Source organism: Cyrtonyx montezumae, unplaced genomic scaffold (genome assembly GCF_038088225.1).
Source record: "Cyrtonyx montezumae isolate F1298 unplaced genomic scaffold, pur_monq_1.0 scaffold_8, whole genome shotgun sequence".
Classification (NCBI taxonomy): Eukaryota; Metazoa; Chordata; class Aves; order Galliformes; family Odontophoridae; genus Cyrtonyx; species Cyrtonyx montezumae.
Genome location: NW_027072089.1, coordinates 95,951,599 through 95,976,762, shown reverse-complemented (window position 1 = coordinate 95,976,762; position 25,164 = coordinate 95,951,599). Strand labels below are relative to the sequence as shown.

General features: G+C 40.4%; 1 protein-coding gene across 1 annotated transcript in view; it reads right to left on the bottom strand.

The window, feature by feature from the left end:
* The window catches only part of ITGA9 (integrin subunit alpha 9), a 212,313-nt gene that overhangs the window by 146,893 nt on the left and 40,256 nt on the right, over positions 1 to 25,164 (bottom strand). The window contains exons 14-15 of the mRNA XM_065752710.1: positions 24,095 to 24,249; positions 15,964 to 16,124 (exon numbers count right to left, since the gene is read on the bottom strand). Of these exons, the coding sequence (XP_065608782.1) occupies positions 15,964 to 16,124; positions 24,095 to 24,249 (316 nt within the window). The remainder of the gene's footprint in view (positions 1 to 15,963; positions 16,125 to 24,094; positions 24,250 to 25,164) is intronic.

Genomic DNA, 25,164 nt, shown 5'->3' with positions numbered 1-25,164 from the left:
AGTGATCCCGACTCTGATGTCTTTATCATTTGATATTATCACACCTGCACTCCCAGATAAAAAGGCAAGAAAATCTACTGTTCTACAATATGAATTTGGGAGCATTAAATGGTTAATGAATGTCAGGGCGTCACAGTACTGTGTGAGGCTACTCGTTAAGAGTAGAAGTTACTCTGTAGGAAGACTGGTGACAGAGCAGGCATGGCAGAGACACACAGTTGGATGGCAGCAGGGCCATAAAAACAAGACCAGATTCAATCTGGCTCTTCTGAAGGAAAAGGGAGACAAAAAGAAGGGCTGGGAGAAAGCTGCACAGACTTGACAACAGAAAGCAGAGGAAGATGAAGCCTGGAGCTAGGAAAGCATTGTCTATTGCATGTATGGAACCCACACTGAGAGCTTGTCTCCTAATACATGGCAGAAAAAATACAGCATAATACAGAATATTTGGGCATCTTAGAGAGACCAGATTCTCTACATCCTTTTCATACTCTGGTTGATATTGGTAGGTAGAGTTAGCTGGGTTCAAGCAGTACAACCCACAATGTTGCTTTATGCACAAATACAAAAGCTATCTGTTTTCTTTCCCTCTGGGTATGGGGCAATGGCAGTTCATTCAGCCATCAGAAACTTCTGGGACACTTCTGCCTTTTACAAATTGCCTTCTGCCATGTGTGCAGCTGAAAACAAAGCCAGGAGACTCCAAGTGCTACGGTTTTGTTAGCTTCCTGCCCTGCCAAGGTTTCATTCACATACTGATTGATGCAGCTCTGATACCTAAAATATCATTGTGCTAATCCGGGGAATGTTTATTACACAGCTATATATCTCCACAGAAAGAAACGTGAACTTCTTGGGTAGAAGCCATGAGACAAGGCTTCCTGATACAGACAGCTTCATTAGCATCAGAAAGGTTACACGCAAAAGTAGTAAAGAGCAGGGTGCACATCAACTTAGCCAACCACATTTGTAGCAACAGCACTCCTATGCCCAAAAGTAATTTGTTTAACTTAAATTCCCTGTCACAATTTCAGCTTGAGCCCTAGAGTGCTCAGATTATTTTGTGTGTTTACATTTTGAATTTTTAAACATCACTTGCACACTACTGCCTAAGCTTCCACTCTTCTGGATCCTGACCTAGAAACCAATGACTGTGCCAGCTAGCACGGAGAAAAAGTGGTATCTCTGGAACAGATCAGAGAAACACAGACATGAACAGCATCTTCAGCACTGTCCCTGCACGTAGCAGGATGAAGTTCATGCAATAGAAAATGATCCCAAGTGGGCATGACAGTTACAGAAGAGGAAAAGCTGCTACCCAAGGCAGCTGTGTACAAGAGAATTATTTACTATACCTGGTTTGCAGACAAGATGAGGGCATAATAATTCCCAGAAAGAAAATACAAGTCACTTCCTTACATTACAAAACTAAAGAGAAGTTACCACTAGCTTCTTCATATTCCCTTAGGAAAATGTTAAAACTCACTATTCATTCACTTGGCAATATGCTACAGCCCACAGACTTTATTGTATTTTCTTACTCTGAGATGAGCAAGTGAGTTCAACAAAAGGCAGAAAGTCTGTGTTGCAAAGTACACTCTAAAATGAAACAAAGATACATCTTGAGAAAGCACAAGAGATTGTTTCAGTACTAAGAAAGGATTTGCTCTTAGATTAAATGTAGCAGTGGTATACTGCAGAAAATAAGATTTCTGTGTTGAATATTGCTTTAGACTTTTGAATCCAGCATATCATGAGGCCAACTCAGCCTCTCAATCATTTTAATTTCTTTTTTTTTTTTTTTTGTAGCTTAACTAAAAATAAGCCACTTCACTGAGATTAACTTTTCCATTCATGGGACAGCAAATTAAATCTGTCAAATGTGCAGTGGTGACCGTATGAATACAGAGCATGCTTTGCTGCTACTGAGAGGAATCGGCATAAAACTCTGCTTTACCTTGTCACCATTATCCCACCCCTGCAGTAAAGGCCCTGCTGATTAAAGTGTCTTTTCACTAACAAACTTCTTTTGACTGCCCAAGCGTGCCTGTCCAGTTGTTTCCTTTCAAGTTTCCCTCATTGCTCTTTGAAGGCAGGAAACATGCTAAATTCAGCAAAAGCTGAAGCCAGAGATATGGAGAAAGTTTTACGTTTCATTACAGGAACAAATAAAAATCAAAACATAATCTTGCAAAAAAAGCAGTGTTCCACTGGCAGAAATATATCAATTTTTGTCCTAGCAGCCTAGGCTTCAGAGAACGTGGCACAGAAGGTGAGGAACTCCATCTCTTGCAAAGCTTTTAAGATGAACATGGCTGGGAAGGAAAGATTAAACATCTTTTAACTACTTCCTTACCATACATTTAAGAAGTTAAGAAAATGGGATAGTCTGAAGATGGTCAACGTTGAGCAAACCTGAAAACATTTGAAAATGCTGTTTTCACACGTGTTGCCCAGCAGTGGAAATGCGAGATCCATGACCCACAAACACAGTGTGACCCTTTGGGATCTGACCACTCCCCCAGTCACCTGGTAAGAGGGGATGCATCTCCTGGGAAGGCGAGAGAACTTAAAAGTGCAAGGCTGCACATAAATAGCTCCTCTCTGCAAGCCCTAATGGTGGGTAGATGGTACTCACAAGCAGATCAATAACCATTGAAGCAACAGCTCATTCCCTACTTACTTTGCTGAGAACCCAAAACTCATGCTGCTGCTGCTCTGCATGTTGGGCCAGGGCCACAGTATTTCATGAAAGCCCTTTTAGATCAGCACAACACTTTCCATTGATTTTGGTGCAGTATGGACCAAACTCAATGTAGCAGCTTTACATAAGGAGAAAAGCCCTGTCCATACTCTTGCTTTCACAGGTATCACATCACCAATATTACTTAGGTCTCACCTAGTGGCTTCAACAGTTACACACACTTTAGCTTAGAGGAGGAGGTGACAATGGCTCAGCCATTTTAGACCACATTACATGAAAGATACATTATTTGTTTCTTCCATTCCAGTAACCTCTCTCTGAAACTAGTTGGAATTCAGTCTGTCAGATGGATGCTGATGCTATGTTGTAGTCTAACAGCAGCCCTAAAAATAGATGGTAAGTTGTTTGGAGATGGACTAAGTGGGTCTTACTGTTTATTTTGCAGAGAATTGAGTTAATTATCAGGCAGTAAAAGCAATTCCAAAAAATTAGGTCTAACTGGAACTTAAAACTAAATAAATTAAAAACAAAACAAAACCAACAGAACCAAGTGGAAAGGAGGATACAATTTTCTTTTGGCTTTGCTTAGCGATGCTCATCCACGTGTTTTATTTATCTTTCCTTCTTTTCGGTAAGTAGAGACAAAAATGTAAAAGGTCTTCATGGTAATTCTCGTAAAGCACATGAGTCAGCAAAACCAACGTTGACAAAAATCTCAGCTCCACTGTTCAACACGGGAACGTGAGAACAAATGTTTCATCAACACCTTATTCCTTGAGGGGACTGAGAGGGGCCAAGAAAGTGTAATGCAACTTTCTGGAGATGCAGCTAATCATAGAGCAAGTGAAGACACAAGAATAAATCTGTTAGCTCTCAAAGCCACATCACATAACAGCCATTAAAATCCAAAACATGCCCTGCACATTTTCAGCTCTTAAAATTTACATTCCACTCCCCAATCCACTCAAAACTAAAAAAGTATTATTCCTATCCATGAAGGAAAAAATGTTTTCACAGAAGAATAAGGAGAAGTATTCTAATCCACATCAAGGTGGAAATGTCTCTGAATGCTTAACGTAGAAGCCACACCTGAATTTAATTGTACCTGCCCTCTTGCAAGTTTGCTTGTAAAAATGTTTAAAGCAGCTGTGGACATGACTAGGGAGCAGCAAAAAGCTTATGGCATTTGACCCTGGCAGAGTCCTCAGCTAGCCTCTTGTATTAAAATTCCCATTTTCTGCCTTCTGTGTTGCATGATCTGTTCCCCAAACTCACTAACGATGAGAAGTATTGTAAATGAGTTGTACTGTTGTATTCATGTGCACTCTGTTTCCAAGAAAGCAAGTTTTATCCTTATGCCCTCTTAATTTTCAAAAGATTACGTGTAAAATACAGCTTCAGAAGCAAGGTAGCTTTTGAAGTAAACCATAATGCCGCTTTAAACTCTTCAGTGAGAGTAACATAAATTATTCAAAACCATTTAGCTAACATCTTTCATAGCTGGTGGCTTGTTCTCTGAGGCTTAATCCAACTACTAATACAACCACCGACAGGCTGTGACCAACTCCCACACTGCATGGTTTGCTGTTTTTAAAGCAAGGCAGTGATATATGTAGAACAGCCATATGTAATACAGGAGTACACATTCAGTAATTATGGATAGCCATCATATCAAATTTCAGTGAAGGTGAAGAAAGTTAGCAAGATCTGCCTGTAGAAAAGACTCCTATAACTTTACAGCCTGCAGTCATCAGACAGCAAAAATTGGAACACGCAATAACAATTGTGCTGTGCTGGCTTTCATCCCTTTACACTCAACTAGACTTTGTATGTCTCACATTGAGTTGAAATTTATAGCTAAAAAGTCTAGTTTTACTTGTTACATGACTGTGGAGAATGGAGGGAAAAGTGGATTTTTCACTGTACCACTTCTCTATTCCAGCTCTCCGGCTAAAAAGCGATCCAGATCCTCTAATAAATAGAAAATTGGAAACAGATCAGTAGATGATTAGCAACTAATCGTTTTCCCTCCTTAACATGCAAATAATGTCAGATATCACTGATCTGGACTGAGTGGGATTCATTTGGTTAAACACAGGAAAGTGTGTTCCAGATGCCGACCTGCAAAGAGTCACCCCTGGCTTCTGTGTGAGCCAGTGGAGATGTAATCATGAGTACAAATGTCCTCCCCATAACACACATGTAGAGCAGGCCAGGGGATTCACGCCCTAAAAATATTTCTTACCATCAGTCATAAGGCCATCCAAAAGTGAACAGTTCCAGACAGAAAGTAGGGTGAGATGAGTATCACCCGGTCAAGCTTGGAACTATCATTTATGCCAGAACTGCTAGCAAGTTTCTCTCTTAAATGATCACTGTTGGTATCTTGTTCCATGAGAAAACAACAACTACAACAACAAAAATGGGCAATCTGATCTAGAGAGAGGTGTCCCTGCCCAAGGCAGGGGAGTTGGAACTGGATGGGCTTGAAGGTCCCTTCCAACCCAATCAATTCTGTGATTTGAAGGTTCTATGAATTTGTTCATGTGCTGCAGTGTAGTACCACTGTGAAGTACCACCAGTGAAGTCCAAGTCACACTAATTTATGTATTTCATGTAATACACCTGTAGTGTTTTTCTCTTTCCTCAAGAAGATGTCTTGTAAGCTTACTTCTAAATATGTTTTCATTTCAAACAGGTTTTGTTTAGGGACAATCTCTGTAAACACAATTACCATAAAAAACAGCATCATTCCAACTCCAAACTAAGAGAAATCAGGAACAACATAAGGGTTTGTTAGACAAATGACTACAGTTTATTCTAGTTTGTTTCTCAGAAACGTATGATTTGTATAAAATAGAGGATAAACCGCAAGTGTATACTGAGAAGTTGTAAATATTAGTCTAAACATTAGTAAATTAGTATTAATAACACAGATGTAATAATAAAGGTTTGTTTGTATAGACACTTTTTGACCTGAAGGCCTTTCCTAAGGGAATGAAAAACTTGCATATTTTTAGTTATTTCCATCCATCTGTCTAGTGAAGCAATCCCATGGGCCAAGACTTCTATCATCTGTGTTTACTATGTACATAAGATAATCATTTGCAGACCACAGCTTGATATAGACTTGTCTTTCATACCCTGATATGGTAATATGCATCAACAAGAAAAAAAAAAATCATGTCTTGCAACTTCTCAGAATGAAAATCTTTTTTGAGGATGAAGTAGAGACCAAATGGTGAGGATAAAGATGAATACTTGATCTGTTCAAAATCTGTATGCAAACGAATGGGGGGAGTAATTTACATCCTCATGTTGAACCCACCAGTTTTTGGTCAACATGGGACATCAGATCATTTTCTTACAAAAGAGAAGGAATAAAATGTAAGCCAAAAGTGATCAGAAACAATGCAAGGCAAAATAAAGCCTGTTCTCAAAATAGTAAGGAAAGAAAAATGAGCCATCACAGATATTTAAATTGCTTATATAAAGTTTAAAAATAAATTCTAGCACTCGTTCAAGTTTCTTGAAAAAGACAAATTAAAACAAAAAACAAAAAAAAAAAGCCCCACCAGATAATATTTATTGCCTGCAATGGCTACAGCATCACAGCAGAGCTTCGTGCAGTATCTTCATGTGAAGAATGCACTTACCACAGCTGTGTAACCATGCAGCAGCCAAGCAGAGATGCACAGCACAGCCTGTTCGTGTGCATGTAGCAGGAGCAGAAACACTACATGTGGAACTACTGTCCAAACCAGCTTCAATACTGATCCATGCCCCCATTCTAGAAATATTCAGTAGGTTTAGGAAAGGCCTTGGCAATGATCTTTTTCAGAGAGAAAGGTCTACTCTGGTCTCCAGGCAAAATCTCACCCCTTGATAAAGTCTGGGAAAGTTTTTGCCATGGATTTCTACTGCCAGGGATGCAGTGCTTGTGCTACCTTGGCACAGACTGTGGACAGGGCATTCAAACCTGGCTGTGATCCAGAGCTTGGCCTTCCAAAGCAAGCTCATGGTTTTTGCTGCTGCTATCCAAGAGCAAACCAGGGCAGCTTTTATGGAAACAATGCTGCGGGAACACAAGAAAATGGAAACTTCCTCCTCCAGCTCCCTTCCTGCAGCTGAGTAGTAGACGGGTTGAAAGCCTGCATGTGCCAGGGCCTCCACCAACATCTCCAAGTTGCAGGGGGTTGCTCATGTGATGCCAATTACAGCTGCAGAGCTTAAGTCTCCTCTTAACCGTGAGCAGCACAGCTCGCTGAACAGGGGCAAAACAGCAGCAGTTCCTGAGCAAGCTGCTTCTAGGGCAACAGGCAACTTAGAATCATAGAACTGTTTAAGTTGGAAGGGACCTTTAATGATCACCTAGTCTAGATCCTCTGCAATTAACAGAGACATCCACAGCTAGATTAGGTTACTCATAGCCCAGTCCCCCAGCTCTGCTGGGATGTCACCTATCACAAATGGAAACTGAACACATTTTCACAGGGGTAATATTTCATATGAAAATGAATTTGTACCCTGTGAATCTGTCAGGCCCTTGTACTTGATGGGGGCAAGAAGCAATGGTTTCTTCCAACAACAGACAACTATCTACTCAATCACTTCAAAGAAGTTTGTAGCTATTACAATTGCATGAAACCACCTGTTTAATCTGAATATAGAAAGCCTTAAGAAAACTACTACAAAAAATACTGCTTGACAATTTTTTTCACTCTTGTTTCAAATAGTTAGCACCTAAAAAACAGAATGCAATCTGAAGAACAAAAATCAACGTTTCCAGGTTATGCTGTGTCAGTTCTGCACTTGTAGGAACATTTGTCTCTAAATTTCCTACTTGAAGACTAAAAACCTTAAAACATTCAGGACTTCTCAGAGATAACCTCAGTTATCCAGTCTATTGTTAAGACATCCATGAGCCACTGCCTGTTTTTGCGGTGAGGGGGAGATTCAAGAAGGTAAAAACCCTGCATTCATTTCAACATCTTTTACCTGCTGGAATATGATGAAGTATCTGGCTTTTCAATTTTTCCATTCTTTCCAGGTTCAAGAACAAAAGTGCATGAACCTAATTTGCCCAGTGACAGGGCTTCATCTCTTACATGGAATGCATTTTAAAAGCCTTGCCATTGGATGATTGTCCACATACACTCAAGGTTCACTGAAGCCCCCTTTCCATGGCCAGAGATACGTTTCACTTCATGCTTGCTACATCCTAGCAGGTAAAAAACATGTGGAAGAATGCACAGATTTATATGACATACTCTATTTTAACTTCCTTTTTTTGTTTGTTTGTTTTACATTCCATTCCTCTCAAAGTTACTTTAATGTCAGTTCCCTCATACTCGTTCTTGCCAAATGAGAAGCTACCTCTAGATGACTGGTAATAGAATGAAAATTACTAAGTCATGACAAGTTTCATCAGTTACATTTCTAATTTATTTTCTCTATTAAGGAAGTCTTAAGTAATGCAGTGTATGTGCCAAAAAAAAGGAAACAGTAAATTTACTTTACTCTCACACTAGATTCTCTCAGATTTAAAGCCATTTATATTTCGGTCTAGAATTTAGCACCAGACCTGTGTCTTCTCCCAGAACAGAATAAATGCAATGTAAGCTGTTACAGAACTCAATTCTTTTCATTATTACTTATTACAGCATGGTTATTGCAAGATCAGGAACATTCACATATCACAGACCAAAAAGCCCATCTATCGCATCCAGTTCAAGAACATGCTAAATATAAACTCAAGGAACAAGCTGAAGCATATGCCATCAAGTCAAAGACATCGTAGACAGCTGGAAAATAGTTCTAACTCCCAGAAAGCTTCCACTTTCAAATATCTGGAGGATCAGAAGTAGAACAGAACAGCTTTCAGGTTCCACATACAGAATACTAAACATTCCCTCAGATAACAGACTCCATGAGACATCATGGAGTTCTACAAAGGGAATCAGTGATGAAAATTTTGCAACAAACAGGAATTGTATGGCTAGGGATGCAACATTTTTCACCAGTACAGCCATACCAGCTATAATTATCCCATTATTTATAGAAACGTGGATGGGTGCATGGAAATGAGGTTGGTGGCAATAAGTCTGGTCTTTTCCTCAGTGGTTTCTGAGCCTCAGGAATTCAAGGCGAATTCAGTTCCACACTTGAAGGTACGCATCCTGGGGAAAAAGGGCCAAGAGAATTTTTTGCCAAAAATAAGTCCATCCCTGTAATATATTACTCCCACGTTACTTCAAACATATTGACAGGTATTTTCAGTATGCATTAAGGCAGTGGATTAGCATTACTTGTTGCCAATCAAACCAAACCAAACCTAGTATCAACTAAGAGCCTCACATGAGATCCACATCTATTCTAATTATCAGGAGGTTACGGCTTTGGAACACACTCAGAATCCAAAGCCATTAAAATTAATTGTTCTCCTCCTAATCTAACAAAGTTTTCTGTTGGAAGTTGCCTTCAGTGTTTTCTGATGAAGTGCCTTGCTCATTCCTTCCTAAAGGTAGCAAAATGAAAGGGTGATAATTTTAGGCACTCCCCAGTTTGGACAGGGTAAGTTGATGGTGTAGAGATGTGTGTCCAAGATCATGGCACAGACTGATATTCCTGCATGTGTTATAAACAGGAAAACCACTAAAACAAACAAGCTTTCCCCTACTGTACTTTTTTGTAGCAAGACTCTAGCATTTGGGATTAAGCATATCCCCTCTCCTCACCCCACAAGTGTAAATTTGTCCTCAAGAAGTACTAATAAACTTTTACAGTATAATGAACCATCGTGTGCTTAGTTTGTATAACTCTGCATGAAAAACAAGCTTAGAATGTTTCTAAAACAGTAGCATTGCTTTCTTTGTTCCTTCCTTCCACCTGAGGAAACAAGCTGTTTGGTTGACCAGGACTGCCAGGAAAAGCAAAAAAAAAATTCCTTTCCATCATTACCTGCCTTTTGGAATGACTTTTCCTAATACAATGTGCAGCACCTCCTTTACCCTGTTTGGCTACTCACTTCCTAGAAGTGCTGACACTGGGAAGCACAAAGAATACTCTTAGAGGAACTCCATGGAGGACCTCTTCCAAATTGTGACATCTCATATTCCCCTCTCTAAAAGAGCTGTTCTCTGTCCAGGCCTAGATCTGTCCCTCCTAGTCATCCAAAAGGTTTAATCTGCAAATGAATTTTTTTTGGAGGAACTACAATATTGGACAAAGAGGCATCAGTGGCCAATATGTGTAGCAGTTTGCTACTAAGCGCTCAAGAGCAATAACGTGCTCTTAAACATCATGCTTCATACACACCTTAGAAATAAATCTCAGCTCTACTAAGATGTAAGAAATGGAATTTTTTTCAAGTTAAGTCAATTAAAAAAATACAATTTTTTCTCCCTCCATAGGATATACTGAAGGAACGAGAATATCAAAGGGCTCAAGACTGAAGATTTGGATCCTGTTAGGGACTAGCAAGGAACACAGCAGCTCAACAAAGGTGGGTAAAAAACAAACACAAGTAAAACAAAGCAGAATTTCAACAGTTGCTGTGCTTTAAGTCTGCTGACTGAGCCTCATTCAATATGACACCTATTTCATTTCAGGAGCATAACATCTTGCTACTTGGATTTATTAATGTTATTATATATTATTTATCTGACAGCAGGTACACCAGAGTAAACAAATTTCTGCTTAGGCAGAACAAAACAAACAAAGTATTCGGCCTTTTTCATACATCCTGACTAAAGTTGAAGCACAAAAGTGAACTAAAGTAAATTTAGTTACTTTGCTAAAATTTGAAACAGGATAGGGATTTATTTTTCATTTGTTCATTACTTTTGTAATCAACAAGCCCTGTACGGACACTCTCCACCCAGACATAAGTGTTCTGCTATCTAATTATATCACCAATCAGTGTGATGAAGAAGAAAAACCAAAGCTATTTCTTTAAAATCTGGGAAAAATTGACAGAAATGCATATGAGGACAAAACCTCTGCCATCAAGCTCAAAGCTGAACACCTCCCATTGGCCTCCAGACACAAGACTGAACAGCCTTACCAGCTACCTTGTCCACAGCTCAAAGTCCCAGAACAGCTTATAGTACAAAATCTGCCACTATTTTCTTTCCCACATAATGGCACCACCAGACCTAGGAGTTATTGCAGCACGGGTCTTCTCTGAAAGGATGTTAGTGCCAGGAAAACTTGGCCGTTCCAGTATGGCCACATTGCAAGGAAAGTTCTGAATTTGATCTTGACTTATAGGTTCATAAGGTTGGAAAGGACCTACAAGATCATCTAGTCCAACCATCCTCCTATCACTATCCCTACCCACTGAACTACTAAATCAAATCCCTTAGCACCTCATCTAAACACTTCTTGAACAGCACTAGGGATGGTGCCTCAACCACCTCCCTAGGCAGGCCATTCCAGTGCCTGACCACTCTTTCAGAAAAAAAATGTTTCCTCGGGTCTAATCTAAATCTTCCCCAACTTGCTTCTGATGAACCCTGCAAAAAGCTGCTGGAAAAGCCAACCATATGATAATTTGCAGTATTTAAATTTTGATATTGCTAATGATTAAAGAGATCTGTCTTCTTGCCAACTCTTAACACTCTTTCTGGTGCATCTAAATCCCTGTATTCAAGAGGCAATGAAAAGGAACCCAGAGTAATGCAGCAAACCATTCTTCCCTTACCCACATGAGTTTCTCAGAAGAAGCACACAATTTCTCCTCCACTAGGTCCCCTAAAGGAGAGGTTTGATCACATCAGAGCAAGGTGACAAAACACAATATTCATTTTAGCAAGACAATATTTATTTCATCCCACCAGAGGGAAGCCAGGCTGTGTTAAAAGATTACAAGCACACTTTTCACAGTTTTGGAAAACATAACTGTTCCAGAAGACATGCTTCTGTAAATAAGCCTATGCATTTTGTGATCAATTCACTTATCCCACAGCTTTTAATACTGAACATACGCTATGGCTACATGTGGATCAACCTGACAGTTATTCCACTGGCTCAGCAACAGGGGAAAAAACATAACAAAAAGGAACAAGTCCTAAGATATCAACTCTGATATTGGTCTTAGTGCTCTATCTCACTGCAGTCATCATTCTTGGCAATACTACACAGCAACTTTTGTCTCTCTTACAGTGACTATAAACTTCCTGCTGAAGGCTGGAATAGGTCGCTGCTCCCCTTGTTTGCCCTGTTGCTCAAATCCTGTGAAATTCTAGATAATCATGACTAAGTTTTCATAGCTGCTGCTGTGAAATGAGCCTGTGCCTCAAGCATTATCCCCTAACTTGCTCCAATTTCTCTCCTCTCCCACAGAGAAGCAAGCAGGACAGCTGGGTCACTACCCAGGGGAGCCATTCTTCACAATGCACTGGTTTTCACCTCCTTCCCTGCAAGGCATAGTTATCATCCAAGCCCAAAACACAATCATCTCTCATAGCACCAGACTCTCAGAGAAGGCCACTACACATGTGAGCAACGAGGCTCAGCCTGCAGCCTCCAAGTCCAATGAGAGTGCTTCTCCATTAAAAATAAATACTTCAAAATAAGCTTAAATGTCTCTGGCCATCTCTCTGCATCCTCTAACAACACTTATCAAACCGTAACACAGAGATGATAATTCACTGCCAGACAGCTTTCAGGAAGATGTCTGGCAAATGATCAAGGTGATGCCACTTCAACATTACATATGACAGTGGGGCAGAATGCTTTGCTAGCCTGACTCCTGGAAAGAGCAGGGTATGGTAGATTAAGAATAAAATAATATAATAGTGCATCCCTCTCAGATAGATGAAAGAACTACACAGGGAAAAAACTATCACAGTCACATACAGTGACTCAGTTTTGTGAGTACTACAAAGCTGCGTGAGATCAGCAGCCCAGAGTATCTTCAGGGACCTGACATAACAGCTGTGCACAGCAGACAGAGGTGATATAGGTAAAAAGGAAAATCTTTGGCTATGGAGCTCAGCAGCAAACAAAACACTTTGTTGTAAATTTTTTTTGATCATAAGGTAACATTTTATTCCAACCCTGGCTGTATAAGCAGCACGAGCTTCTCTACCTACATGCCATTATGAGAAATCTCATCACTTCTCAGCCATCCTCCCTACCAGCTATGACTGTGTCCAATAAGAGTTAATATGACAAGCAACAAGAGATTGCTTGAAACAAACAGACAGTAAATGAAGACAAAGATCTCTGGAAAATACAAATGCTGTGTCTGGTTTAATCCTGTGCCAAGACTACTGTTGGTGCTTGAAGCTCTTACAACCTTCACATTGCACACAGACAGCAATGAGTGGTAGAAAGAGACAGCTCAGTTGGCTGACACACAGTGCTCTAGGAAACCAAGCAGAGCTTCTTTAACGTATGTAGGAAACATACATGGGGCTTTCACCATCACCCTCATCATGATTTTTGTGACAAATCAAGGACAACAATATTCGGATGCACATAAACCTGCACATACAGCTTACTTTGCTGTCTGAATCAAGTTCCTTTGCCCAGAACATAAGCAAATCAATCTTAAATATTAAGGGAACCCACAAAAGTTGTTACTGGTTTCACCACTGTTGAAGCAGAGGGTCTGTATTGGCATCACAGTCAGAGGAGTAACCACTCAGCAGCAAAGGAGCTCCCAAGAGGCAATTGGCAGTATCTACACAGCATCACAAGAAAAACAGCAATACTTCTGAAGGTCATAATTCATGGCCACTTGCACCAGCTCTTCATTTTCTACTATCAGTCAAACCTCCAAAGGACATTTAAATTAAATGCAACTGTTGCAGATAACACCTGAAGCACTGTGAATATAAAAAAATATTGCCAACACACACTAAAAAGTTGTTTTGTTTTGTTTTTATAAAAAAAACCTAGAATTCAACAAGCAGTTTCCAACAGAGAGAGGGAGGAAGAAACTTCAGCTCTCTTCCCCACATCCACTGCTTAACCAAACTCAAAGCACTTTCAAGTCCAAAAGAATTTCCATATCCTTCTCTGATCTCAGCCAGAAAAAACACATTTTCTCAGGAACTACCATAATTCTACGAAAGTGAACTGTAATTCAGTAGCCTGCTTTGTACAAGATCAAGTTCTGAGCTAGGCATAACCTACAAGCTTTGATAACCATTTATATCAGCCACGTGGTTATGAGTAAAAACAGACTTTAACACTCAAATACAGTAGCAGAAATAAGGACAGTAGCTCCTGTCCTGAGACACCACAAACAGAAAATGAGTCATGATCAGAACACTGAGGATTGTCAACAGTGAAATGATGATTATCCTTGCCAATTCATATGCAGTGATCAAAGAAAGTTCCACTTGGAGTTTTAGGAGGCTTCTTTATGTTTCAAGCTTGGGGTTTTCTTCTTGTTTTTGTTGTTGTTTTTAAACTGACTGTTATTTCAAGATAGCAGTGAAAGATCGCGACCTCATTTCCACTCCTCCAGAGTCTGTAGGTCTCTCTTTGATGTTTCTAACGTCACATAGCCTCAGGATATCACCTTTCCCATGAAAGTATACGGATTATCTTTCTCTGCTATTTGCATTCTCCCTTATACACAGAAATGACACTTCCTGCGATTCTTCCAACTGTGAAAAATGGCCACTTACATAAGATACAAAGCCAACAGCCTTGTTTTTTAACCAGCTGTTTTAAGTTAATATATCCAAGCATTTATAAATGTTTCTCTTGGCTACAAAAAAAATTTCCAGAAACTTTCCAGAAAAGAAATAGTTCTTACCTTTGCAATCCCAAGAGCAGCTGCAAATGCTACAATAAATGGAACAGTTTCTTGGGCATATTTTGCCTTTTAATAATACTCAGTATAGTACGCAAAAATTACAATAGAACTAGTGTGAAAGAAATCACTATTGGGTTAAGACAGAAAGGGACATGCTCCTCTTCACCTAAACTCAATGCATGAAGGCCTGAACAGATATGCATATTTGAGAAAGATCAGAATTATTAAATTCAGAGCTACAGTTACTTAGAAAATGTAATTTTATGTCTACATTTTCTTTCACAAGCTTTTCCTCAGCAAAAACCAAAGGTTGCTCCAGAAACAAACAGAAAAAAAACTACAGAAGATATCTAGTCTCTTCTCAGAGGTCCATAAACTTAATATGACATCATTTCCTTCGTGGTGGTCCTCTTATTTTATTTTATTTTCTCTCAACAACCACACATAAAATGTTGATAAAATCAAAGGATGAGTCTTATCTCCCGTTCTCATGATATTTTAGGTATGCAGTAGCTTCCTGGAAAAGTTTATACATTTGGGGATGTTCAGACCCGCTGGTTTCTCAAAAATAAAGCAGTACCAACTGCCATTCTCTGAGTTCAGGTCATATTTTTCTCAGGGGATATGTCCTGCAGCAAGGAGGATATGCAAGCAATCCCCACAACCATACAGCTCTTTAGGGTGGTAGTACAGATTAGTGCTTCCAAGGAATAGGCAGTTTAAAAGAAAATTATATAGAAAGGAGATATATCAAATCCATTATATATTAAAAAGAATCACTATTTTGTTTACTTTGGAAACAAAATGGCATTTGTACGGTATTTCTTCAACAACAGTTGATGAGCAAAGATAATGCAAGTCTTAGCAGGCCTAGAAGAGCCACGTGAAGAACAGACACTCTCTATGTCCCACCATCTCTGGAACGTGCTTCCTATATTCTCTAGGTTCACAATACAGATGAAATTCAGTTATCCCACTGCTATTTTCAAGCTCAAATGAAACTGATGTGCTTTTCAAACCTGAGAGTACAACTGCTTCAGGACAGACCTTATGTTATTCTGTCATTCCCACGCAGATCCCAATATCAGCCCCATGTTCAAAGGAAAACACCTGACAAAACTAATAGATCGAAACTGCTGCTCCTGCCAAAATAATACTTTCCCTCCTTACTTTAAGAATGGGAACAACAAAGCAAGACAAAGGAATAACTCCCTCACAAATGTACCAGGTGAAAAGTAAATCAAATATATATTCCTCGCGCTGAGTCTCAAAAGCCCAGCAACGCATGCTCTTGCTGACAAGCCATGCCGAACAAGAAGTGCAGATGTCCCACTCGAAACAACATCCACTTTGTAGGAAAACAAAGTGCACATGGAGCCAAGTTACACCACTTCAATTGGCTGAATATTTCGGGAAAAAAATAAAGTAAAAATAGATGTAATTGCAGTGAAGCCATTGTAGATAAAGATAGGAATGAACTGACCTTGACGTATGCTAGGAAATGCTTGCATTTTTCCTGCATGTACGACAGTTCTAACTTCTCTGTAATCTGTCCCACTGCCTCTCCAGAAGTCACAAAGTAAACTCTGGGCTGCTGGCTCTTTTCCTTCTTTGCCACATCAGCAGTCAGGTTATAATTCAAGCCTGTTTCAAAAAAGAAAAAAGAAAACATAGGACATAAGTGAACAATAGTTATATTTCAGCCACCTATCAATGGATCCTGTTGCCCCTGAGGCATGCACACTTTAAATAAAGGTCAGGCCTTGCAGGCCCTCAATCAATCACAAAGTTTCCTGTGGCTGCACAAAACCAAATCTAATTACTGATGTACTCCCAGGATTTGTGCCACTAGTTTCCCAGCCCTTCCTGAAGGATGTTGAGCAGCAGTAGGAAGTCATGTAAAAACACACCTAGACACGCAGACTTTGATAAATAAATAAATAAATCGTTAACTATGCCATTAATAGAGAAAGCAAAAACACAATACAAACAACAAAAGCCTCAAGATTTGCTTTCCTCATAAAGCACAAAATATTCACAAGCAGGTCAGGATGCAGCATTTCCTGACAGTTACTATTGTTCACTTGCACTCACTTTCGCATTTAGCCCTTAACCAGAGATCTTTACCTTGCACTTGGTAACCCGCGTTAGATGTTACAGATCCCTGGCAGCTTACAGAAGATATATTCAAAGGCTAATCAGCTGTATCTCCGTAAATCCTGTTTCCTGCTGCTCTGCAGCACAGGTAGCTTAACACAACAGGTGGATTTGCAGCTGGAAGTATTGGTGTCCAAAAAAAGTTGCTATACTACTTGATACAGGAAGTGAAATAATCAAACCGAGTGTACCTTTTCTGTCAACAATGAGAGCAGAGAAACTGCAACAGAAGCACAAAAGCTTGCTCTGCTGCTGGCAGGAGACACAGGAAAGGCAGGTCACAGTCTGTACTGATTTTGAACACTATCAAGGCAATAAGGGCAGTACCATGAGATTGTACCACTGTAATTATAAGCTTAATTTAGCTAATTATCTTTGTACACCACAGCCAGCAACAGCTTTGGTGCTGATTAATTACGTATGTAGGGTGTTTGTTATATTATCACTTTTTTTAAAATTCATGTTTTAAATTCTTGGTGATTTATGTTAGATAAAACACTCCCTTTACGTATAAACTTTTTAAATCTAGAATTCTAAATAAAAGCCAGCAAGAAAGTAATATACGGCTAGACTCAGTGAGGTCATCTATGCCTAATTTCAGGAAGGGTTCTTTGTTGTTTGCTGCTTGTTTTGTGTTGTTTTTTTTGTTTTGTTTTGTTTTTTAATCTTTCATCTTGAAACTAATTCTTAAAGAATTCATTTAACAATAGCATCAAACTTGGTGCAAAAGTCTCTGTGGGCGTCTGTCATTCCTGTAACTCACTCCCTCCGTGCCTCAATGTGCTGTATGATGCTTTCTGATCAGAAGCTCAGGGTTTGGCCTGGTTGAAATCCCAGCAGTCTCCAGTTCTTCCCTTTGAAGGGTTCCTATCCCACACCCATCACCAGTTTTCCCTTCTCTGCTTCCAAGACCCCACACTGAGGCGTGAAGGCTGAAGGCTATGCCTCCATCCCGTCAGTGACACTGAGGAACTCTGCCAGCAGATCTGGACCAGCCTGAGTTTGCAAGGCCACACATCCCTACAGAGAGGAAAAAGACAGTAGCTAGAGGGACAGACGCTGCCTGGAGAGTCCCTGAGAGAGGCTGCATCCCTCCACCAGCCCCACACCAGGCCTCAAGCAGAACATTTCCAGCTACCACAGCAGCAGTGGATGTTTTCAATCAAACCACGCTGTTCCCATCCACTCCCACCCCTCACCGCCCGCCACCACCTCCCCTTTATTTTGACAACTTGTTTCTATGTTATATCCAATGATGACACATCAGTGGAAAAACTGAAATATCATTATCATGAGTAAGGCTTTTTTCCCCTCACCCCCTTCTCCATCCTCATTGCTTCCAAAAAGCTGCTGGGGTTAGGGGATAACTGGCAGACTCATGCCTGCTGGTGGTTTAAGCTCCTCCTTCTCACTCCAGCAGCAGATTTAACTCTTGCAGGTAATGCTCTCAAGACCTTCTCTGGCAGCTTTAAGCATGGTTAGCAATGTTTCTGGGGATCTGCCCATCTGCTTCACACGATTAAAGTAAAAATCTCTGGCATGGATTTGACAAGCTTAGACGAACAAATTCATTTTTCTACTGACTATTTCTTTCCCATATGCTTAAGAGGTGTCGATAACAGCTCCTCCTGGGAAACTGTGGGTCACATCTGCAAGATGAACGCCAGCCAGCAGAGCAAGAAAGTTACTCCAACTGGTGCCTGGCCACCACAGCAGCATACCTACTGCATAAATTGCATTTTCATAGTGGATTTTCATTCTGAAGTGGCACATCATGCAAGCAGGCAGCCCTGAAGAGGACAGAAGTGAGAAGGGAAAAAACAGGGCAGCAGCATCCTGTAGTCTGAAACAAGAACCACTGCAGGCTGAGCAAATGGAGAGCCTGCACACCCCCAGCCACTAGGAAAAAACGCTTCAAGGCCCCATTCAAACCATGGTGCACAAAAAGCATGCTTCAGAATGCTCAGCAGGAATAAGCACAACCATAATAGCCTGTCAGATTGCTAGCTATGGCACTAACCTGAGGGTAATAACCACATGGAGAAATCAAAAAGAATTTACTTAATAATAATGAAAAGACATTGTAAGAGGAATGTGTTTCTTCTATACCAACAATTGTGAGAATAAAATTATTCATGAAATTTGCTCACAGAAAATTCTTAAAGACAAAACAATTGTTTAAAAACTTTGCTCTGGCAAGTGACAGCACACACAGGACATTCCCTTCCATCCTTTCCCAAAAAACCTTCTTTTCCCCTTTCAAATTCTCTCTCATTGTCATTCCTAGCTTCTAAGTAGGGAGTCATCTAAGCTGCTCTGAGCATGCAATGAAATAATTATCCCTACAGCAACACTGCAGCTAAGGCATTCAGAAGTTAGCAGTGATTCAGGCGTGCATCCAAGTGGATGGGAAAAACAAGAGAGAAATAATACTGCTGCACCAAACTACAGCAGGATACAGATAAGAAGAGGAGTGTCCACTTCTGTCAGGTTTTGGATAAGTCCTAGAAACATGCCAAAGCACCACAAAAATATCAAACAATCCATTATTTCAAACTAAGTATCAATTTAGACTCCCAGATAACAATATCTGGGGCATGAGGACTGACACAGAAATGCATCAACACACAAGCAATGCACATCTGAACCTAAGGTAACTAACAGTAGCCAAATACCCAAAACCATCTGTTTTCACAGCCACTAAAATTCATCTAATCCATCCACCGATGCTGATTTTTTAGGTCTTAATTTTGTACAGGAAATTATCCAGATCATGGCCACAAATTAAAATAAATTTTCTTGAGGGATTGAATACAATAAAAGGAGCTGATGCAAGGAGATACCAGCAGCTTCTGTTTCTTTTTCTGGTCACTCAGAAGTGTGAGGTCTGAAGAGCCTGGAGACTAGAAAAGAACTTCTTGTCCTTTCCTTTTCTGCCCTGCTGTAAGAGACTATTTTTTTATACTAATGCCTCAAAGTTTGCTGTTGAACATGTCCCGAACATGTCCAAGCAAGTCCTGGGCAAGGGTTGTGAAATCCTTTGTCTAAGGGACAAGCAGATGGGCATGTCCTGGGGCAACGAAAGAGAGTTAAGCTGCAGCTCAATGGCCTCTGAACACTTTTGTGTGGTACTCATCCCCCTGGGGAGATAACCACCTCAGGAGACGTTTGCCTGGCACACTAGTGCTAGCACGGGATGATAAAAGAGGGATCAACCACCATCAGATTGGTTGTTCTTCCTTCTGAAACCTTATGAGCTGATCTTCCTTCTGAAACCTTACGAGCTGATCATTGTTGCTGAACTCCTTCCTGGGCCTGAGACATGCTGCTTTCTCCTGGATCTTGCCGCTCCTTCGAGATGTTCTACCATCTGAACCCTCACGAGCTGATCACTGTTTGCTGCTTCCCAGAGAGGCCTTAGGAGAGACCTCATGAGCTCACTGTTTGCTGCTTCTATGGTGCTGGCTGACACTGTTCCTGTGCTGACCCGGTGCCGCTTCTCCAGGACAGCTGCTTGCTGCTCAAGGCTGCCCGTCACTGCTGCTGTTCTCCCCGCTTCTGCCACCCCTGCTCTTCTGCCTCAGACCATCGGAGCTGCTTTCAACCAGACCGCCCCTAGGATCCTGGCTGGTGACTTTCCCTGCATTGTACAAATCCTTGCTTCTTTCCTATCTTTCCTATCGCTCGCCTTCCCTTCCCATCACCCTAACAGTGTCCGCCTTCCCCATCTCCCTGGTCAATACTGGTAATAAACTGGTCGGACCAACATTTGAACCGTTGCTTCTTAATCTCTCGCCGTCGCCAGGTATACACATAATCTAAGAACCTCGTCTCCCTCTATATTGGAGTGTGACATTTTTATTGGCATAGTCGTCAGAATAACCTCCATGACTCACCTCCCTCCTTTATATTGGAACGTGACAGCTGCAGTTCAGCCTGATGCTCAGGTATCACTCCATGAGATGTAGCTGTGGCCAGGTAAAGCATGAAACATCACAGAGCAACACAACAATAACAATTCTGAACATATGAACACTCAGTATAGCCCATAAAAGATAAGGAACAATAGTGACTCCCCAGGAATCTTTGACCGTTATTTCTAAAGCATGCCAGAGTCACTGCTGCCTTCAACAGTACTGCTCATGCCTCCTGTAGCACCATAACCAACCTGCTATGCAGCCATGCTACACACCAACAGCTATATAAGAACTAAATTCAACCTATTTCCTAGTATAGAGGAAGCTAATGGAAGAGGACAGAATACTTCCTGTCACTTGAAGATGCTTTGGGATTTCTTTATTCTTCCTTTTCTTTTATTAGACTGTATGGAATTCATATATCTACCCAATCTAAGCAAGCTCCTTGCTTTCCTTCTCACCCTGTTAAAGCAGCTGCTGTAGGAAGAGAACATTATTCTACAAATACAAAAGTCTGGGGGGGGGGGACTGACAAAGCATGGTGTTTCTCACAAATCCAAGACATACCAGTGGCTGGCTGTGTTTGCTGGTGGATGCTCGGCCCTCCAGCTAGCACTGAGGGAGACTGAAGGGATGAACAATGCTTGGCATTTCCAGCAGAGCACAAGATTCTAGCGGGCATGGCTGTTCAGGCAAAATCATTTCTACTATATATTCATACTTCTGAAGATCACAGTCTGCAAGCAGCATTCACAGAGGGGATAGGAATTATACAGTCATTGGTAACATAGAGATGTATTAATAAAAATGCAGGTCATATAATAGGTATTTGAGTGTCCATATAATAATATAGTATTGCAATTGCTGTTAAAGGGACAAAAATAAGGGTGGAAATGGTTTACATGCAAGTGTGAGACCTTGCTAGGAGAACATAGCTTTCCTTCTCAAGGCAGTTAACGAAACAATCACAAATTCACATGAGCATTGCAGACAAACATTTACCAAAGAATGCTGTCTGCTGTCTGCACATACATCTTGACTTTCTAAACATTCTGTAGCAGGTAACCAACGTTATCTGCCCAAAAGCCAGATTTCCCATCATAACTCAAAGTTTTGAGAGTCCACACTGACAAGGGAAGCTCCCTTAGGGGAGCAGTATTTTCAGTGAGCACTGTGTTCCTGCTGCCTGACTTAGACCACTCCCAGACATCTGAAGCTGAGACAACCCCAATGCCTCTGATATAAAACACAACCGTAGCATTTCAACATGCCTGCATGCCTTTTAGAGTCCAAACTGGATAATGATGTACTTAGAGGAAATTTTTTTCCCCTGTATTTAGCCACAAAGGAGAGGAACACTTGAAATACTTCCATGAATTGTTCCATTCTTTGTTAATTGATACTCTTCAACTGCAACATAATTAAAATGGCCTGTTAGATACAAACTGAAAGATTATTTGAGATACTGTATCCAAATCATTATCCCTGAAGGTTTTTATACATTCAGATAGTTCTGACTGCAATGTTTTCAAGACAAATCACTTTACAAGAAGCATTGTGTAAAAAGACAATGGTTGGAAGTATTATAATCATCTACTTAATAATATAAAAATTCCTTGCAATAAGACAAATGCTACCCGTCAAAGAAGATGCACATATGCTTTCACCACAATAAAATCAAGAGTACAGTTTGTATGGCCATGCAGAGCAATTCAAGTGTAATTTACAAGACAAAGTGAAGCAGACGACAGCCCTTTTGTGAAAAAAGGGAACATATATTTAAAATGAGACAGACCCTTTATTAGCCCCAAGTTAAGAGATAGGACATTAAACAGAAGAAAACATTTTCAACAGTATCCCTAGAAATATTAAAAAACAAACCTGAGATATTAAAGTAGTTCTACTCATGAATTTATAGAAAGAAATGAATAGCCCCAGAGCACCCAAGGACAGGTGGTTTCTAACTGACACAAGATCTAAAAAAACCAAACAAAAACACCACTCTATCGAAGATATTTGTTTGCTAACAGCCTGTCATCATTTACAGGGAAAGAGAAAGTGTAAAAGTGGAAAATGATGTTCCAGTTGTATCTTTATGTTAGAATGCAGAAAAATCTTCAATAACTGTTTTCTGAGCTTTCAGGTGATAGAGCGCTGAGCTGCAAAGTAAAATTCCAACAAGCTGCTGCTAGCTCTTACTCTTTGTGAATGGTAGGACAACAAGACCACTACCATTCCTAAAGCATGGCCAAGTTGAAACAGCATGGATAAACTAAATAAATTCAGACTTTATGGCATTTAGAAACTCTGTATCTATTCCATGAAACTTCAGACAATACCTAAGCCTTGTAAACACTGCGATGTAAAAGACACAGGCAATAATTTAATGCAGTCAAGATGTAGTGGTTGGCACAATTACATACCTTAAACAATTCCATTCACCCAAGAAATTCCATGTGGTTTACAGTGACTAAGTAACCTAGAAGATATTCTTACAATCAGTAGAATTCTGGAATATTTATAATCATTTTACAGATAGGTAAACTGATGCACTGCAAAGGATTTGGTCATGTCTGGTAGTAATAACACCCAGAAGTTGAGATTTATAGTGCTGTATTTCAAGAGCTCTTTGTACATTTTCAAAAGCTATTCATCCAGAGCAAATCACAGCTGCTTTCTGATAACAATGACAGAGGATACGTCCACAAAAATGCATAATCAACAGGCAGAGGAAACAAACTTCCATAGTATCAGCTGATTCTGCATTCTCTGTCCTTGCAGCAAGCCTAAAGATACCTTCCTCTCCTTTCAGTGAAAACTACCTCAGTATTACCTCATCCTCATCACAAGGTAAATGATCACTGTTGTGGTTTAACCTTGCTCAGCACCACAAAGACATTCACTCACTTACCCACTCCCCAGTGGGATGGGGAAGAGAACAAAAAAAAGAAAAACAAAGTAGAATTTGCCAGTTGAGATAAAATTACTTACAAAGATTGAGAAAAGGAAAAGATATATATATATATACACATAACAGGTGATGCACATGCAACTGCTCACCATCCCACAACCAATGCCCAGCAAGTACCCCAAACAGCAAAAGAGCCAGATGAACTCCTCCACCCACTTAAAAATACCTTCGGCATGATGACATACAGTATGGAATTGTCTTTTGGCCAGTTGAAGTCAGCTATCCTAATTCCATTCCCTACCAGCTCCTTGGACCCTTTGCTGAGAATGGCCTTGGCTCTGTACAACACTACTTAACAGCAACTATAAGCATTGGTGTGTTATCAACATTGTTTTTTCCCCTAGAACCAAAACATAGCATCATACCACACACCCTGATGAGGACCATTCTGTCCTAGTTGAAATTAAAATAAATGCCAAAGAAAGCACCTCAGAAACGTCCAACTTTCTGTATCTGCATACCTCATGTCATTTCAAAAAATGAATTCTTCCATGGGAAAGTTCTCTAACTGATACAAAGGTAACCTCCAATTCCACATCAGCCTATGAGGTCTGGCACAGGTACCTTACCTATTTCTCCAGGAACATGCTTGCCACTGAAACGAAAGCATGTTGTGACATTGAGGCAGTTCACAGGCTGCAAGCTGTCATGGCACTGAGGAGCTGTGATATTGATGGACGCTGGCAGGAAAATGGAGATGTCCATGGTAATGACAGGTCTGGATCTGGAGATCAACACACAAGTTGAATTGAAGAATCATTCAGAGAGAAGTTTCTCAGTCAAAAGAACATAAAGTACATTTGATAATGTGCACAATGTCAAGTAAATGTGAAAAACAGGTGATTGCACTTGAACTCTAAAACGAATTAGCTCTTGACTTAGATGGCAAGGACAACTAGGTTCTGAAAGAAAACCAAAGCACAGCTTGAATTTCAATGCTCACATGACACTCCCCACTGGCAGGAGGGGAAACTGATAATACGTAACAAATATCTCCATCAAAAGTTGCATAAAGTCTTTCTAATGATGGAAAAAGTAACAAAATTAGCGACTAAAGACAATAAGCCCACGCAAGCTAGACTATTATCTAAGGAGCTTGCATGGTCAAGACAAGATAAGCAAAGGCCTTAGGTTTCCAAAGAATGATCTACAGTAAATTCTGTGACCCAAAAGGTAAAGTGGGAGCATGAGGTGGGATATGGATCTATGTAAGTTTTTTCTTATAGTCTAAAACACCACGTTCACACTTCCTAGAAAAAGGAACAATCTGGGCAATTCTCACACATCACGTGCTAAGGACTGTACATACATTTTATTCTCATTGCAGAAATAAGTTTTGGGAATCACCCAGCGCACTGAGAATGAAAGCTTTTCAGTCTTGTAAATACTCCACCAAGCAATTGGTGCAGGTAGTTCTGGACAGAGGAGCAGAGCAAGCTGAGGGCCACCAGGGCCCAGGTGGTCTCCTCTTGCACGGCACAGAAATGCTGCCAGCTTGGTCAGGAAAAGCAGCTCAAATTCAGGCTCTACAGAGCTGCTCCCAGCGCAGGACTTCATCCCAAGAACTGAGTGTTATACTTCGTGGTTTCATTTCTTTATGTGTTCCATGTGAACATGCTTTTCCAAAACCAAATCCAGT